The sequence below is a fragment of the Ricinus communis genome, chromosome 3 (genome assembly GCF_019578655.1).
Source record: "Ricinus communis isolate WT05 ecotype wild-type chromosome 3, ASM1957865v1, whole genome shotgun sequence".
Classification (NCBI taxonomy): domain Eukaryota; kingdom Viridiplantae; phylum Streptophyta; class Magnoliopsida; order Malpighiales; family Euphorbiaceae; genus Ricinus; species Ricinus communis.
The window spans coordinates 31,760,065-31,775,855 of NC_063258.1; the positions used below are offsets into that span (position 1 = coordinate 31,760,065).

The 15,791-nt window shown below is 32.6% G+C and overlaps 1 protein-coding gene across 1 annotated transcript; it reads left to right on the plus strand.

Annotated features, from left to right (window-relative positions):
* Positions 1 to 569: 569 nt before the first annotated feature.
* On the plus strand, positions 570 to 11,890 carry LOC8278576 (ABC transporter G family member 32). Its single transcript, XM_048372033.1, has 24 exons — positions 570 to 1,166; positions 1,835 to 1,955; positions 2,047 to 2,135; positions 2,219 to 2,303; positions 2,386 to 2,545; positions 2,706 to 2,782; positions 3,091 to 3,144; positions 4,187 to 4,277; positions 4,707 to 5,008; positions 5,083 to 5,364; positions 5,520 to 5,836; positions 5,965 to 6,125; positions 6,221 to 6,324; positions 7,082 to 7,241; positions 7,336 to 7,458; positions 7,568 to 7,659; positions 7,744 to 8,076; positions 8,151 to 8,441; positions 9,221 to 9,304; positions 9,431 to 9,564; positions 9,677 to 9,904; positions 10,292 to 10,463; positions 10,561 to 10,815; positions 11,342 to 11,890. Exons 1-24 carry the CDS (start codon positions 892 to 894, stop codon positions 11,612 to 11,614), a joined length of 4,263 nt encoding a protein of 1,420 aa, XP_048227990.1. The 5' UTR covers positions 570 to 891; the 3' UTR covers positions 11,615 to 11,890.
* The last annotated feature ends 3,901 nt before the right edge of the window (positions 11,891 to 15,791 follow it).

Below are 15,791 nucleotides of genomic sequence, written 5' to 3' on the forward strand. Positions count from 1 at the left end.
AGAAAAATAAACCAGAAGCTTTGAACTAAGATTTATATTTGTGAAGGAAACTAACAACTAATTTAATAAAAAAAGAGAATTTTTAAGAAAATATTAATGATTTTGATATCATATTAAATTTTAAAAAAATTTGAAATAGGAGATCGTACCATCACAACTTAATCAAAAAAGAAGTTTAAAGAAAATAAATTATTATTTGGTGAATAAATAAATATATTTATTAATAAAACGAAAGAGAAAAAAAGTAAGAAAACATGATATGCATTAGATATATAGCTATAATTTGAGAAAAGAAAAATGAGGTGCCAATATGGGATTTCGCCTAAATATTAAGGGCAAAACTAAACCTATCCTTTTAAATTCAATTCAAATGCACCACCAATTCAATTCGTCCTCTGTTCGTGACGAAAACCACCCTATCAGGAACAAACACGTGGAGGAAACTACAGAAGTCAGACTGATAAAGCGAGTGGCTAACAATTTCTTGCTTGCGCAAGTGTAGTTTGGGAGGAATACCCGCCAATTTTGTCATTCCCGCATCTATTAATGAGCCGTTCTCTGCACCACTTTAACGTACATAACAGAGTGCAGAGAGAGAGAGAGAGAGAGAGGATTGTAAAACAAACACCAAAGTGAAGAAAAAGGGAGAAGAACAAGCAAAAGAAGATGACACCATTAATGAGACCCCAACTACCATTTTAATGGACAGCAATCAGCTACTTCACATTTCACATTTTTACACACACACACACACGAGAAAAACATACTCGTCAAAATCCATACATTAAAATAATACTCTCCCTATCTATTTGTGTTGGTTGAGGCTTATCTCGCTCACAAAATTATAGGGTTTGTTTTCTGTCAGATCTAACGACGCTAATAATATTCTAAATGTGGAATTCCGCGGAGAATGCGTTTGCAAGAACATCATCGTTTCGGGAGCAAGGGGAAGACGAGGAAGCTCTCCGTTGGGCTGCTCTAGAGAGACTTCCTACTTATGATCGAGCACGGAGAGGTATTTTCAGGAACGTAGTTGGAGATCATAAAGAGATTGATGTAAGTGAGCTTCAAGCGCAAGAGCAGAAACTTCTACTTGAGCGCTTGGTCAACTCCGTTGATGATGATCCTGAGCGCTTCTTCGATCGGATACGCAAGCGTTTTGAAGCGTAAATTTCAAGCTTCTCCTCACATTTTGCTTCTTTTCATTTTTACTTTTAAGAATTAATTGAATGTTTTTTTTTTTTAAACAATTTATGGAAGTTGAGATTTTAATTTTTGAGTGATTGATTGATAGTGGTTTGAAAGTTTGAAACTACTTGACGCTGGTGTCATTTGGTCAGTTGGTGAACTCACTTTTGACTATATAAGGAGATAGTTCTTTTAAGCGGATGAGCTAACCTAGTCATGTAGTTTGTTTATTATTTGATAAAAATAAATTAAATTTTCTTAGTTTTAAAATTATGTTATTTGGAAAATGATGGAATAATGATAGCAGATAAACTGCAGTCTTGTGCACAAATCAGTTATTTGAATGAGTTCAAAGGAATCTCAATTTAGGAGTGACACGGATCTCCTCTTTTAATATCTCTGAATATTTTATGAGTTTTCTCGAACTAAGATTAGCCGCATTTGGCATAAATGATGTCCAAGAATTTAATTAAACATATTTCTTGCAAAATCATGGCAATTCTGGTATAATTTCGTAAAGGAGGGACTGAATAGAATTCAATAAAATTCTTGCAATTTTAGACTTCGTAAAAGGAGGGAATTAAGATTTCTGAATTTTGCAACTTATTTTAAAGCTTATATTACTTTTTCTTTTCTTCATTAACAGAGTCGATTTGGAGTTTCCAAAGATTGAAGTTCGATTCCAGAATTTGACAGTTAATTCTTTTGTACATATTGGAAGTAGGGCACTTCCAACCATTCCCAATTTTATTTTCAACATGACTGAGGTAGAATCATTACCATTCATGCAATATTTAAGTTTTCTTATGACTATTATTTAATTGTGGTTTCTTTTATTAAATCTTTTTTTTTGTGAAGGCTTTATTGAGGCAGTTGCGGATTTACAGAGGAAACAGGAGCAAGCTAACAATTCTAGATGATGTTTCTGGGATTATTAGACCTTCAAGGTACATTTTCAGTTTGTAGTAGTATAATTGATGACTTTTGAGTCATTTGTTTTGTGTTCTAAGGTAAAAGTATTATGCTGTAGATTGACACTTCTGTTGGGTCCTCCAAGCTCTGGAAAGACAACGCTACTCTTGGCTCTCGCTGGACGTCTTGGACATGACTTGAAGGTATCCTGATTTGTTTTGTCTTTGAAATACCCGGTTTATAGGAACAGTTGAGGACTTCATTTCTTCTTCGTTCATATTGAAGGTGTCAGGGAAAATTACTTATAACGGGCATCGTGTAAATGAGTTTGTTGCTCCAAGGACGTCAGCATATGTCAGTCAACAGGACTGGCATGTGGCAGAGATGACTGTACGAGAAACTCTAGAGTTTGCAGGACGCTGTCAAGGTGTTGGGTTCAAATTCGGTAAGCTTAGAAATCCATGCATTTGCCTCCTTTTCTTCTCTCTTCCCTGGGTGCTATTGGTAATTGAAAACCCATGTTAAATGTGCTCCACCCCTTGACCACTTTAGCCAAGACTGCGCATGCTTAATCTAAATTCTAACGCGATGAAAGTGTGCACCAGATATGCTTTTGGAACTTGCGAGAAGAGAGAAGATTGCTGGGATTAAACCTGAAGAAGATCTTGATATATTCATGAAGGTAATTGCCCAGTAAACTGTTCGGTTAGATTGACAAGAAGACACTCATGGTGGACCAACAAATAGACTTTTATAACCACTAAATTAAACACACTTAAAAAAATGGCTCACTTTAACGAACGCCAACTCGATGTGACTTGCTCAATATAACTCGCTACAACTCGTTTTTACTCAGCTTAAAATTTGACTTACTATAACCGACACATCTTACTTTTACTGAACACAATTTATTTATTTATTTATTTACTTTTATTTCCTGATGATTTGTTAATGCAAACATTTGGTTACTGCTATAATTTCTTTCACCAGTCTTTGGCTTTGGGAGGGCAGGAGACAAGCCTAGTGGTGGAGTACATTATGAAGGTATACTCTTATATGTTGGTTTCTTTTATGCTTATAGCAAGCATGTTGCAGTTATAGCATTTCAAATTCACCTGTCTGGTGCATTTTGACTGAGCAATTCCTCCTAAAGATTGTAAGAAATTAAATCGTAGTAAAATCTTGTGCAAAATCTATTCCATTATCCGGTTCCTTATGCCTTGAGTGCAATCTGCTTTAGGGTTTTTTCAACACACTATCATATAAAGAACATAATTTACTTGGTTTTCTTTGTCTAAAAGCTTAATGGGAAGTAATAGCTCATTAAAAGCCACAGTTGGTTCTCTTTAATTGTTAGTCTTCTTCATTTAAAAAGTCTATGGATATACATTACATAGAATTTTGGATATCACCATTACATAAAAGTTTCGGAAAGAAGAAAATTTTTCTGCATTCATATTTAATCATCTACATCCCTTCTTTTGCATCCCCTGTATCTCGCTTGCAAATTTTGCTTTGAAATATTAGTGGAGCTGCTATGATTAGAACTCGTGCAGTTTAGTTTTGGGGCTATATTCCTCGTTTGCAACCAAGAAAAGAGCTTCACAGGTATAAAAATGTAATTTATGAGGTTCTTAAAGATAATAATTTTTGGACTTTTCTGGTATGCCATTGGAAACTGGAATAGAAACAATAGACACCTTTAGGTGTATTTATTGTCAATCCCTTTCTCCACTTCGACAAAACAAACAAACTCATAATTGAGTCTTATTGAAAAGGGAAGTCAACCTTCTCCAGGAGTCTCTACTAAGTTTTCCCTAAACTAGCAGTTTATTGGTTATTCTGCTTGTTCTGGGAGTCAAATCATTGCATCTTTTTCTTCCAAATTTCAATTTATGTCAGAGTTTATGCTCGTTTGTCAAAGGTTGTTCATACCAATTGCAGCATGACAGTTCGGTACATGTATATACAATCGGTTTGTAAACAAAAATAAATAAGAAAGCAATTTGTATCTTTTTGAACAACTTTAGGGTTGTTGCTATATTTTCAATTTATGTCCCTTAGTACTAACATACATTTGACAAAGATTTTAGGGTTGGATATATGTGCTGACACGTTGGTGGGTGATGAAATGCATAAAGGGATCTCGGGGGGGCAGAAGAAGAGGCTCACGACAGGTGTGTATTGGCTCTCTCCCTCGTGCATGTGTCATGGTTTGTGGTTTTATAAAGAAAAATTCTTGCGTAGCTCTGTTATATATCCCACCTATACCTATAAAATATGTGTCAATCTTAAAATATAAAGTTCTTATATATATGTGACTCTTTTTTTTTCTTTTTTAATATACACAAGATATCTGGATAAATTATAAAAAAAAAAATAAAATCAAACCTGGCAGTGGATTATGTATCCCCCATGCGGGTTCATTCTCATTGTCGCCTATTAATAAATGTACCATTTGTTATAGTAAGTAAATAGAGTGTAATAATCTTTCTATTAAGCCAGGATGTGGAAATCCCTTCTATTATTGGATCTGTACCATCGCTTTACTAACAAAGATATTTGGTTTTTATTTGAGAATAAGGTGTTCCGTGTGCGATTTTCAGGTGAATTGCTGGTTGGTCCAGCTAGAGTATTATTCATGGATGAAATTTCAAATGGGCTTGATAGTTCAACCACTTATCAAATCATCAAATATCTTAGGCATTCCACTTGTGCCCTTGATGGGACTACTCTGATTTCTTTGCTTCAACCTGCTCCCGAGACTTATGAGCTATTCGATGATGTTATACTTCTATGTGAGGGACAGATTGTGTACCAGGGACCCCGCGATAATGTTCTTGATTTCTTTGCCTATATGGGCTTTCGTTGTCCTGAAAGAAAGAATGTGGCAGACTTCTTGCAAGAAGTAAGCAACGTGGAGCTTGTGATGCAAATTGCATCTATCATCTGTTATTTTTGCTCTAATCAATCTTCTTACAGGTTACGTCAAAGAAGGACCAAGAGCAGTATTGGTCTGTTGCTAACCGCCCATATAGGTACATACCTCCAGGGAAGTTTGTTGAAGCTTTTCGTTCATATCACACTGGTAAAAGTTTGTCTCGGGAGCTGGAAGTTCCTTTTGATAAACGATATAATCATCCAGCAGCGTTGTCAACTTGTCGTTTTGGTATGAAGCGGAGTGAACTTTTGAAGATCAGCTTTAACTGGCAGAAACTACTGATGAAACGAAATTCTTTTATCTATGTTTTCAAATTTATTCAGGTATAAATTATTGACCTTATTTCATTTGCAAGATCTCTTAATTTATGTATATTTATGTCTATATGAATGTAACTATAAATATTTTGTTGTGTTCATCTTCCCGTACACAGTCCCCTTCCATTTTAATGCTGTTATTATGAAATGTTTTTTTGCAGCTATTTATTGTTGCTTTGATCACAATGAGTGTATTCTTCCGGACAACAATGCATCATAATACAGTATTCGATGGAGGCCTGTATGTTGGGTCACTATACTTTTCGATGGTCATTATTCTTTTTAATGGCTTTACAGAGGTGTCAATGTTGGTAGCTAAGCTTCCTGTGCTCTACAAGCATAGAGATTTGCACTTCTACCCAAGCTGGGCTTACACAATTCCTGCTTGGGTCCTAAGTATACCAACTTCACTCATGGAGTCTGGTCTGTGGGTAGCAGTTACATACTATGTGATGGGATATGATCCTAATATTACAAGGTAAAGTATGAGTTCAATAGAATTCTGCACAAATTTGGTGATTGACTTTGATGGGACTTTGTTGCCTTGATTCTTTAATCTGTATAATTTTTTGGCAGTACTTTGTTATTTAAGTCTTTAATTTGCAGATTTTTCCGGCAATTCTTGTTATATTTCTCTCTGCACCAAATGTCTATATCACTATTCCGTGTCATTGGATCGTTGGGCCGTCATATGATAGTTGCTAACACCTTCGGATCTTTTGCCATGTTGGTTGTCATGGCTCTTGGAGGATACATCATTTCAAGGGGTAAAACAAAATTTTTTAGCAGCTATACTTAATTTGCCATCTCGTTTATCTTTCTTTTTTTCCTTTTTTAAAGTTTTCTTGACTTTTTGTGACAGAGTATATCCCAAGCTGGTGGATATGGGGTTTCTGGGTTTCTCCTCTGATGTATGCTCAAAATGCAGCTTCAGTAAATGAATTCCTTGGACATTCTTGGGATAAGGTTGTCATTAATCTGCTCCATTTAATTTGTAGCTTCTTAGTGCTTGTTAGTCTGCTAGTCAAGCATGGTAGTTATGTATGGATAGTTAACCAAATTGCTATAACTTGCATCAAAATGATATTTGGTGGGGCAAAATTCCTCCTATAACATGAGCGGATCTTTCCTGTTAATTGAGTTTTTCTACTTCATATTTTTTCATTACCAGCATTCTGTACTGACTTTTTAAGCTCTCCTGACCCTGGAGCTTACATTTTCATTTACACCTTGTGCTTCTGGAGCTCCTAAATATTGAAACTAGAATCTTGTTTGGTTTTAGCATTTAATATTTAAATTACAAACTAGTTTTAATTTCTTTTTAAGAAGTACAATAAATTGCCTATTGTTTGATTTTTTTCGACTTTAAGTATGTAACATTTTTTTAACAATCAATGTAAATTATTTACTCTATTAGTAAAATTAAGTACATTGTTTGAACCATTAATTTGTTAATGTGGCACCTACGTGGTAGAAGAGAAAATTTCATATAAGCAGAAATTATGGTACATCAACATAAAAGTGTGTCATGTTGTGCTGCAAGTAGAATGTAGCCATTTGGCTATGTCAAGAAAATTTGATTGTGTTATGGCAATGTACTCAATTTTGCTAATGATGTGAACCACATTCATTGACTTGTTAAGAAAATTACCACATATACCAACACCCCACCCCTCCCCCCAAGATCTTAATTAACATTCTTTGTTTCCTGCTGCTTTTGTAGAAATTTGGGAATGATACTAGCATTTCATTAGGCGAGGCATTACTCAAAGCACGCAGCTTGTTTCCTGAGAGCTACTGGTATTGGATTGGGGTTGGTGCTTTGCTTGGATATGCAGTTTTATTCAATTCCTTGTTTACTCTCTTCCTAGCTCACCTTAATCGTAAGCCAAATGTTTCCTAATCTTAAACTTATGCCAAAAGGTATATCCCAATAAAGAAGTCATTATACTAAAACAATGATTCTGTTTTCTGCAGCTTTGGGGAGGCAACAACCTGTTGTCTCCAAGGAAGAGCTTCAAGAGAGAGAGAAAAGAAGGAAAGGTGAAAATGTTGTTATTGAACTGAGAGAGTACTTGCAGCATTCAGGCTCATTTAATGGTGTGTGAACTACATTCCATCCTGGCTTTTCCTATCTGTTAATTAATAGTGCACATCAAGCACAACCAATTGTTTGAACTTCCATTCATAATTCTTAAATTCTGGATAGGAAAGCACTTCAAGCAAAAAGGCATGGTTCTCCCATTTCAACCGCTTTCCATGTCTTTCAGCAATATCAATTACTTTGTGGATGTCCCTTTGGTGTGTATATATCTCCTTTCTTGTCTGCATTATATTTTCGGAAATATTTTGGAAAGACAAATGCCTTATTGCAGTGCTTTTCAGGAGTTGAAGCAACAAGGAATAGTAGAAGAGAAATTGCAGTTATTAGTTAATGTTACTGGAGCATTTAGACCTGGTGTGCTTACAGCACTTGTTGGAGTCAGTGGTGCTGGAAAAACGACCCTCATGGATGTTTTAGCTGGTAGGAAAACTGGTGGGGTCATAGAAGGGAACATATATATATCTGGTTATCCCAAAAGACAAGAAACTTTTGCAAGAATTTCCGGTTACTGTGAGCAAAATGATATTCATTCTCCAGGCTTGACTCTTCTTGAGTCACTCCTTTTCTCTGCGTGGCTTCGGTTACCATCAGAAGTTGACATGGAGACCCAACAGGTTACTATAAATATCCTTTGGCTCTCTACTGTGGCTTGGGTATATTTTGACTTCACAAGGGTTGATTTTTTCAGGCCTTTGTTGAGGAGGTGATGGAACTTGTGGAGCTTACTCCTTTAGCTGGGGCATTGGTTGGTCTACCTGGAGTAAATGGTCTCTCGACAGAACAAAGAAAAAGGTTAACAATTGCTGTTGAACTGGTCGCTAATCCATCTATAGTGTTCATGGATGAGCCCACATCAGGATTGGATGCAAGGGCTGCAGCCATTGTGATGAGGACTGTGAGGAACATTGTCAACACTGGGCGGACAATTGTCTGCACAATCCATCAGCCCAGCATAGACATCTTTGAATCCTTTGATGAGGTATACATTTCTTTATGTGTTTGGACATTCAATAGCTTCTGGAGCTGTGTTTTCCTCCCTGAGATATTGTTTGCCAGAAATCAGAAATTCTCGTGAATAGCATCACCCTGCCACATCCCAGTAGCTTCCTTACAAATAGCAACCTGTCACTTATGGCAGAATATATGTCTGAACAAATACCTAAGAGGAACTTAAGTTGGGATGTATATTTTCTTTTAAAATTTTATGATTGTTAATCATCCAGGCTGATGGTGCACGAGGCTCAAGCCTCTGCGCTTCAAATTCACTCAGGCGCATCCCTTAGAAGAGTTGATGAGGTGCGAAAAAAGCGCATCTCACTAAAATCAGACCAAATATTTGTTTTTGACTTCTAATTGAAATTAGGGTAGTGATGGTAAATAAATACAAGCTGTACCATAAGCCTGTTTAGACCTAATCACTTCAAAAAATGGAAAAAGATTCAGAAGGAGTTGTACAAGTATTTAGAAAACAAGTAATTTTCTATGTTTGTGCATATATTTTATGTTAGATTAGCATTGATACTAAGTTTATGATTTTATGCATGCATTATTGTTGTGAGTCTTACTAGCTTTATGGTATGAAATTTATCTTCTTTTTTCTTTTCTTTTTGCACCTCACTTTGGTAAGGCGCGTGCCTGTTCTTGGCTCCAGGACCCCTTTGTGTCTTGTGCCTTCAACACTGGATTTTTGATATCCTCCTCTGCTTTGTAATTGCAGCTTTGGGGTTTTTGATATCCTCCTCTGATTTGTGATTGCAGCTTTTGTTTATGAAGCGTGGAGGAGAGCTAATTTATGCTGGTCCGCTTGGTCCCAGGTCTTGTGAGCTCATCAAATACTTTGAGGTGAGACTCTGCATTTTCTTATGCCTTTGCTAATGCATCTGTAGTTAGCTCATTCTTAATTTAGTGTTGAAACTTTGCCTCAACATATGAAAAGGTATTAATAATCTGTATATTCTCCATTTGTAGGCAGTTGAAGGGGTGCCAAAAATCAGGCCTGGATATAATCCTGCTGCCTGGATGCTTGAAGTTACATCCTCATCAGAAGAAATCCGTCTGGGCGTGGACTTTGCAGAAATATACCGAAGATCAAGTCTATTTCAGTATGGTCAATTTCTGGAAATTTCAGCTTTTAGTTTTCCTATTGTGAAATACCACCATCATTCTGTTTCTTGTTTCTCTTTAGCTAATTTTTGCTGTCTTCTGTTGTTTCAGGTGGAACAGGGAAATGATTGAAAGTCTAAGCAAGCCAAGTAATAACACAAAAGAGTTGAATTTTCCAACCAAGTATGCTCAGTCATTTCTTGAGCAGTTTCTAGCATGTCTTTGGAAGCAACACTTATCTTATTGGAGAAACCCACAATATACTGCGGTTCGGTTCTTCTATACTGTTGTAATCTCAATAATGCTTGGAACAATATGTTGGAAATTTGGATCAAAAAGGTATTTGCTTTAAAGTTTGTCAGAAGAATCTTCTATGTTTTCTTTCTTTTGGCAATGTATCTTATTGAGATGGTTTCATACCTCGGGTCTTGTGGCATTAGTGCTGCAAAATTGATTCGTTTATGACTTTTCTATGCATCTTTAGTAGTTTATTATGTCTAAGCAATTGATGAAATAAAGTACTCTTTTCAGACCCACTTAGAATGCTGTATGAGGTCCACAAGTGATTGTGGATTGTAATACTAGCTGTAGGCTGAAAAGTACCAACTTTAAATTTCATGAATAAATGATTTGCAATGCTTGCATTATCTTGTAAACCTAGTCTTGATTCCTATATTATTAGGTTTTCTGTCATTTGAACGCATGCTATCTATTTATTTATTGCAGGAAGAATGATCAGGAGCTATTCAATGCCATGGGATCCATGTATACAGCAGTCTTGTTCATTGGAATTACCAATGGATCTGCTGTTCAACCCGTTGTTTCTATTGAAAGATTCGTGTCATATCGAGAAAGGGTTGCAGGATTGTACTCAGCTCTACCCTTTGCATTTGCTCAGGTTTACTGGAGTGCAACCCTTTCTTTTTAATGATTTTTGGTGCAAAAATCCCTTGGCTATCCAAAGATCAACTATTCAATTTTCTTTCCTTGTGCAGGTTGCTATTGAGTTCCCCTATGTGTTTGCACAAACAATTATTTACTGTTCAATTTTCTACTCCTTAGCCGCATTCCAGTGGACTGCTCTGAAATTTATTTGGTACATGTTCTTTATGTACTTTACCATGTTATATTTCACTTTCTACGGAATGATGACGACTGCTATCACGCCGAATCACAATGTGGCCGCCATTATTGCTGCTCCGTTTTACATGCTCTGGAATCTTTTCAGTGGCTTTATGATTCCTTATAAGGTATTTAAGTGAATTCTCCTTTGCTTTACAGTCAAGAGTTTGGCTGCATCAGAATGCATCTTATTTCCTCATTCTCATTGTTTGCCAAGTTGGTCAGTCAGGAATAAATGTGCATGTTTGATTATGCCATTGGCTTTACATCATACCATATTTATTCTGCGTAGTTCAAGGACAAGTTATCTAACATGTGTTATACACCAGTATCTTACAACCTGTCTTGTTTTTCACCTCTTTGATAGAAAATGCGACATTTAACTTATAAAACTTGTACTAAGTCCTTGAGCTGGCTGCTTTTTCATTTCACCAATTTTTCCTGTCATGCGTAATACGGTAAATGTATATAGTTTCTGTTTAATGCACCAATACCATCCGATTTCACTCTATAGCCTCTCTTCTTCTCTAGTAAACAGATAAATATAACTTTTGCCTGAGTCGCATATGACAGGTATTGTCCATACGAGGAGTGCGTCATTACTTATTATGTTTTACCTTTTTTCCTTTTTCTGAAAAAATTATTCACAAACAGAGGATCCCTATATGGTGGAGATGGTATTACTGGGCAAACCCTATAGCATGGACTCTATATGGCCTTTTGACTTCACAGTATGGTGATGATGATACGCTCATGAGGGTGTCAGATAGGGATGGCTTGGTACCTGTAAAGCAAGTGCTAAGGGAAGTTTTTGGATTTAGGCATGATTTCTTGGGTGTAGCGGGTGTCATGGTTGTCGGTTTCTGTGTGTTTTTCGCAGTCATTTTTGCTTTTGCGATAAAAGCTTTTAATTTCCAGAGGAGATGAAAGGGTGGCTTTGTGAGTTATTAAATAAACGTGTTTCAAAAGCGTTCCATGCGAGACTGGAACAAGTGGGCTAATTGCTACTGAAAAATGCATGCATTAAATTTGTGACTCTAATGAGTGAATCATTTGGAGTGAAGATAACAATTAGTCAGAAATTCTTTTTAACGTTTGTATAATTTTATAGGAATTATATCTATAAATTGTATAGTTGTCTCAATTGAATTCGATTGGCTTATTAAGAATGAAGGATCAGTCATTCAGAATGCTTTTGTTCAAGCTTGTCTTTTCATGGTTCTCTTCTTGCATTTTCATTCTTTTTAAACAGTTTTAGTCTTTCTTTCAATTTCAATTTTTCGGTCTTTAAACCACTCCATTTTCTATTTATCAAAAGGGCAAAAAAAAGAAAAAGAAGGTAAAACTGTGTTTTCTTCCCCCATAAAGTATTGTTAATTCATCCATGGGAACTTGATTGATATAGCAGACGTAATCCGAAAGAAGATTCATAGGTGGGATAAGATATTTATGGAAAACATATATATTGTATTGTAACCTTGGTCCGGTGGGTTAAGGTACTTATGGACTAAGATATGGAAAAGATGCCTATATATTTAACTATTTGGTACTCTAACATTTGTCGTGTTGCCTCAACAAACACAAATTTATATGAAAGCTGACAGATATTGCATATCATCGTTTAACTAGGTAGAACCAACTTCGGCTTGGGATTGGGCGTAGTACTTAGCCTGCTCTTTTCTTTTTTCTTTTCCAATCTGCCAAACGCCTAATTAATAAGTGGAAACCAATCAAAATGATATGCCTCCTTCTAAAATATCCAAGACCGCCGCCCATTTCAGTAACAGCTTTTCTTTTTCTCATTTTCTGAGAGTGTCAAATTAATCATCATATCCGAACCCGATTGCTCAAGTAAATATTAGCATGTTAGAGTTAAATTTTAATAGGTTGGTATCAAAATTAAATTCATCTATTTATGACACGATTTGAAACTTATGCTATAGCATATTGACCTATAAATTGATTATTATCTTTTTGGTTACTATTTAAGTAAATATATTTTATATGTCATATCGTGTTACATATGTTATTTCAAACAATTAATTACTTTAGTTATTATTTCAGTAAATCTATTTTATATGTGCAGTGTCGTATTATACATATCAAATCGTGTTACACGTCCTACTGCATAACAATTTGAATAAACATGTTATACGTGTGATATTTGTATAAACATTTAAATTTCTTATCGTATGAGGTTGAGATACGTTGACATAATTAATAAATGAATTGTGGTCATATTAACCATAATCATATTATTTGAGTAGTTCAATCCAAGATGAATATGATTCACCAACTCGTTTTGATATGTCTATCATTTTCTTATTTATAATATATGTAAAGAAGCTTGAGTTTTTCAATGAAGTTTCACTTGATAACATTTTATAAACCTATATTACGTAAAAGTTACAATTAAAAATTATATGTGGCTTTGATGTGGTTATATAATAATAATAAATAAAATAAAATAATAATATTAAATACATCCTAATGTTAAATACTAATCAAATAAATAATAAATAATCTATAATATATGTATATATATATATATATATATATAAAGAAGATCAAGCTTTTCCGAGACTCTATGTGGCATAGTTTTATAAAGTTCTAACATATTATTTTCCAATGAAAAAATAACACATGATATATTTTAAAAAATATTAACTATAATATTTATAAAAATATTAAATGTGATCTAAGATTCTCATAATAAATATAGTAAAAATATATGACTTATTTAAATATAAGATGTTTTAGTATTTGATAACATTTCTATCATAATTATATCATATGATTAATTTTGACTTATTCGACCAATTAAATATCAACTTAATTTATAGAGTATCAAATAATGCAATTCATTATATCTTCGGGACATAGAATGAGATTAACTAAGAAACTCTTAGGTAAATACTTGACATATAAATTTTTTATTTAAATTAAATATCTAATTATTAATTAATTGTTTTAAACTAAAAAATAGGTAATGTAAAAGGAAACGATTAATATAATGATAAAGCTACTAGACATTAAGTTGAGTAGGTAATTTGAAATAATACAAAGTATTATTTAGATCTATTTAATTAAATAGAATATACTGTGAAAATATATTATTTTGATATTTATTTATTTAATTTTTAGAATTATTAACCCGATTGATGAATATATCAACTGAAACAAATATCTTAATTATTAATTATTTTTATTTAATATTTATTATTAAATAAAAATATTCTAAAATATTTTGTAATAATCAATTTAAGTAAAGAAAGTTATATCCTTAAATTAATTCATAAAATAATTATATAAGAAAAAACATATATGGTAAATTAATAATAATGGATCTAACTATTAACATTCAGGTGTAATGCTCTTGGATTAAAAACTAGTATATTTTAAGTATATATATCATAAAATATTAGAGAAGACCAGAAAACTAAGCAAACCAAATTAAAATTATTTAGTTCAATTCGACTCGATCTTTTAAGGAACTTTAGGTTTCCATTTTGACTCTAATGCACTGTATGCTAACTCCTATCTCTATCGGTTTATTCACCTACAATTTACCCCAGTAGGTGTAATAATATCAAGTATTTAATAACAGTTACACTAAGGCTCTATTTAGTTCGATTGGCTAATGTAGTTTGTAGCCAGTGGCTGATATCTGGTAGCTGATGACTGATAAATTAAACTGTTTGGTAAATTTTATTGGCAGTTACTGATACAATTTATTACAAATTTGACTTTTTTTTTTCTTTCAAAGTAACAAAAAAAAGTTAGAACTTCTCAGAGATTTATTTTTTATTATACAATCACATATATTAAGATACTAATTTTGACTCGCAGCATATATGAATTATTATTATTAATGAAACAATAAATATTTAAGCTTCAAAAAGCAATTAATACTTATTAAATAGAAATTGTTTGGTTCAGAAATTTATTTTTTAGTGGATAATTATAATATAGTGTATGATAAAAACTTAAAAAACAACAGCTGATATCCATATAAAAATAGTGTCCATATAGTTGTTTTTTTTATTTTGATCTTTCAATTTTGTTAAAACCTTTTTTTTATATAATGAAAAATGTCAAAAAGAAAAGAATTCTTAAGCGTCATTTTTTTTTGTCTTCATTGAGATTCTTACATTTGGTTGATTATTTTTAGATTTATTAACCTCTCTAGAAATTTTATTTAAGAATGTTTTAAAGTATCATTATAATTATTATCAATACAATACTAAGTGTTTGCGATATAGATATTTGTACTAATAAAAATGATATTATGATATTTTTCTTAATTTCAGCATAAAAATTATGCTAGTTTCTATTACTATTGCAAAAGGGATAATTTGTTTTTTCCCAAAATTTTACTGAGATTATTTAATAATTAATAATTAATTATTTATTATTTTATTTGATTCTGTAAATATAAATATTTTCATATTTTATTTTTAATTATTACTGAAATTTGTTAAATTCTCTTTTATATAGTATTTGATTTTTGTTATGGAATTGATCGTGATATTTAATTTTTTTGATGGAAATATTTTTAAAATTGAGTAAATTTAGAATATGATTAGTAATTTTTTTTTTCTAGCGTCTTTACAAACAATTTATATAAAAGTCCAAAAAGTTAATATGTGATCTTATAGTAGAGATTATATATTTCCACATATTGAAAAAACTCTATCAATTACTTGGAGCATCTTAAATGTAACTTATTTATTATTCTACACTAAAAACAAAAAAGATTATAATTTTGTATAATTGGGAATTATGAAAACTAGTAGTTTATAAAATCTAGTTTATAGATATAATTTAATAAATCTTTTAATATTTAACATTGATTTATAATATTTTAAAAAATAATAGCAAACTAGCTATTTCTAAATATCTTAATTTTTTAAAAATATTTTTAGTGAAATAATGTAAAAATAATTTTTAAAATCTTTATTTATTAATTCTAATATTATATAAATTATTAATATAATTGATATTATTATATTTTTGAATTAGAAATTATTATATAATTAAAAATTAACTTATTTAATATTTAAAAATATTATTTTCTATAATTAGAATCATTATCTAATTAAAA

Coding starts and splice junctions, on each gene's coding strand:
- LOC8278576 (XM_048372033.1), top strand. CDS start 892: ATGTGGAATTCCGCGGAGAATGCGTTTGCAAGAACATCATCGTTTCGG. Junction 5,009..5,082: donor TGGCAGACTTCTTGCAAGAA/GTAAGCAACGTG, acceptor ATCTTCTTACAG/GTTACGTCAAAGAAGGACCA. Junction 10,464..10,560: donor TACCCTTTGCATTTGCTCAG/GTTTACTGGAGT, acceptor TTCCTTGTGCAG/GTTGCTATTGAGTTCCCCTA.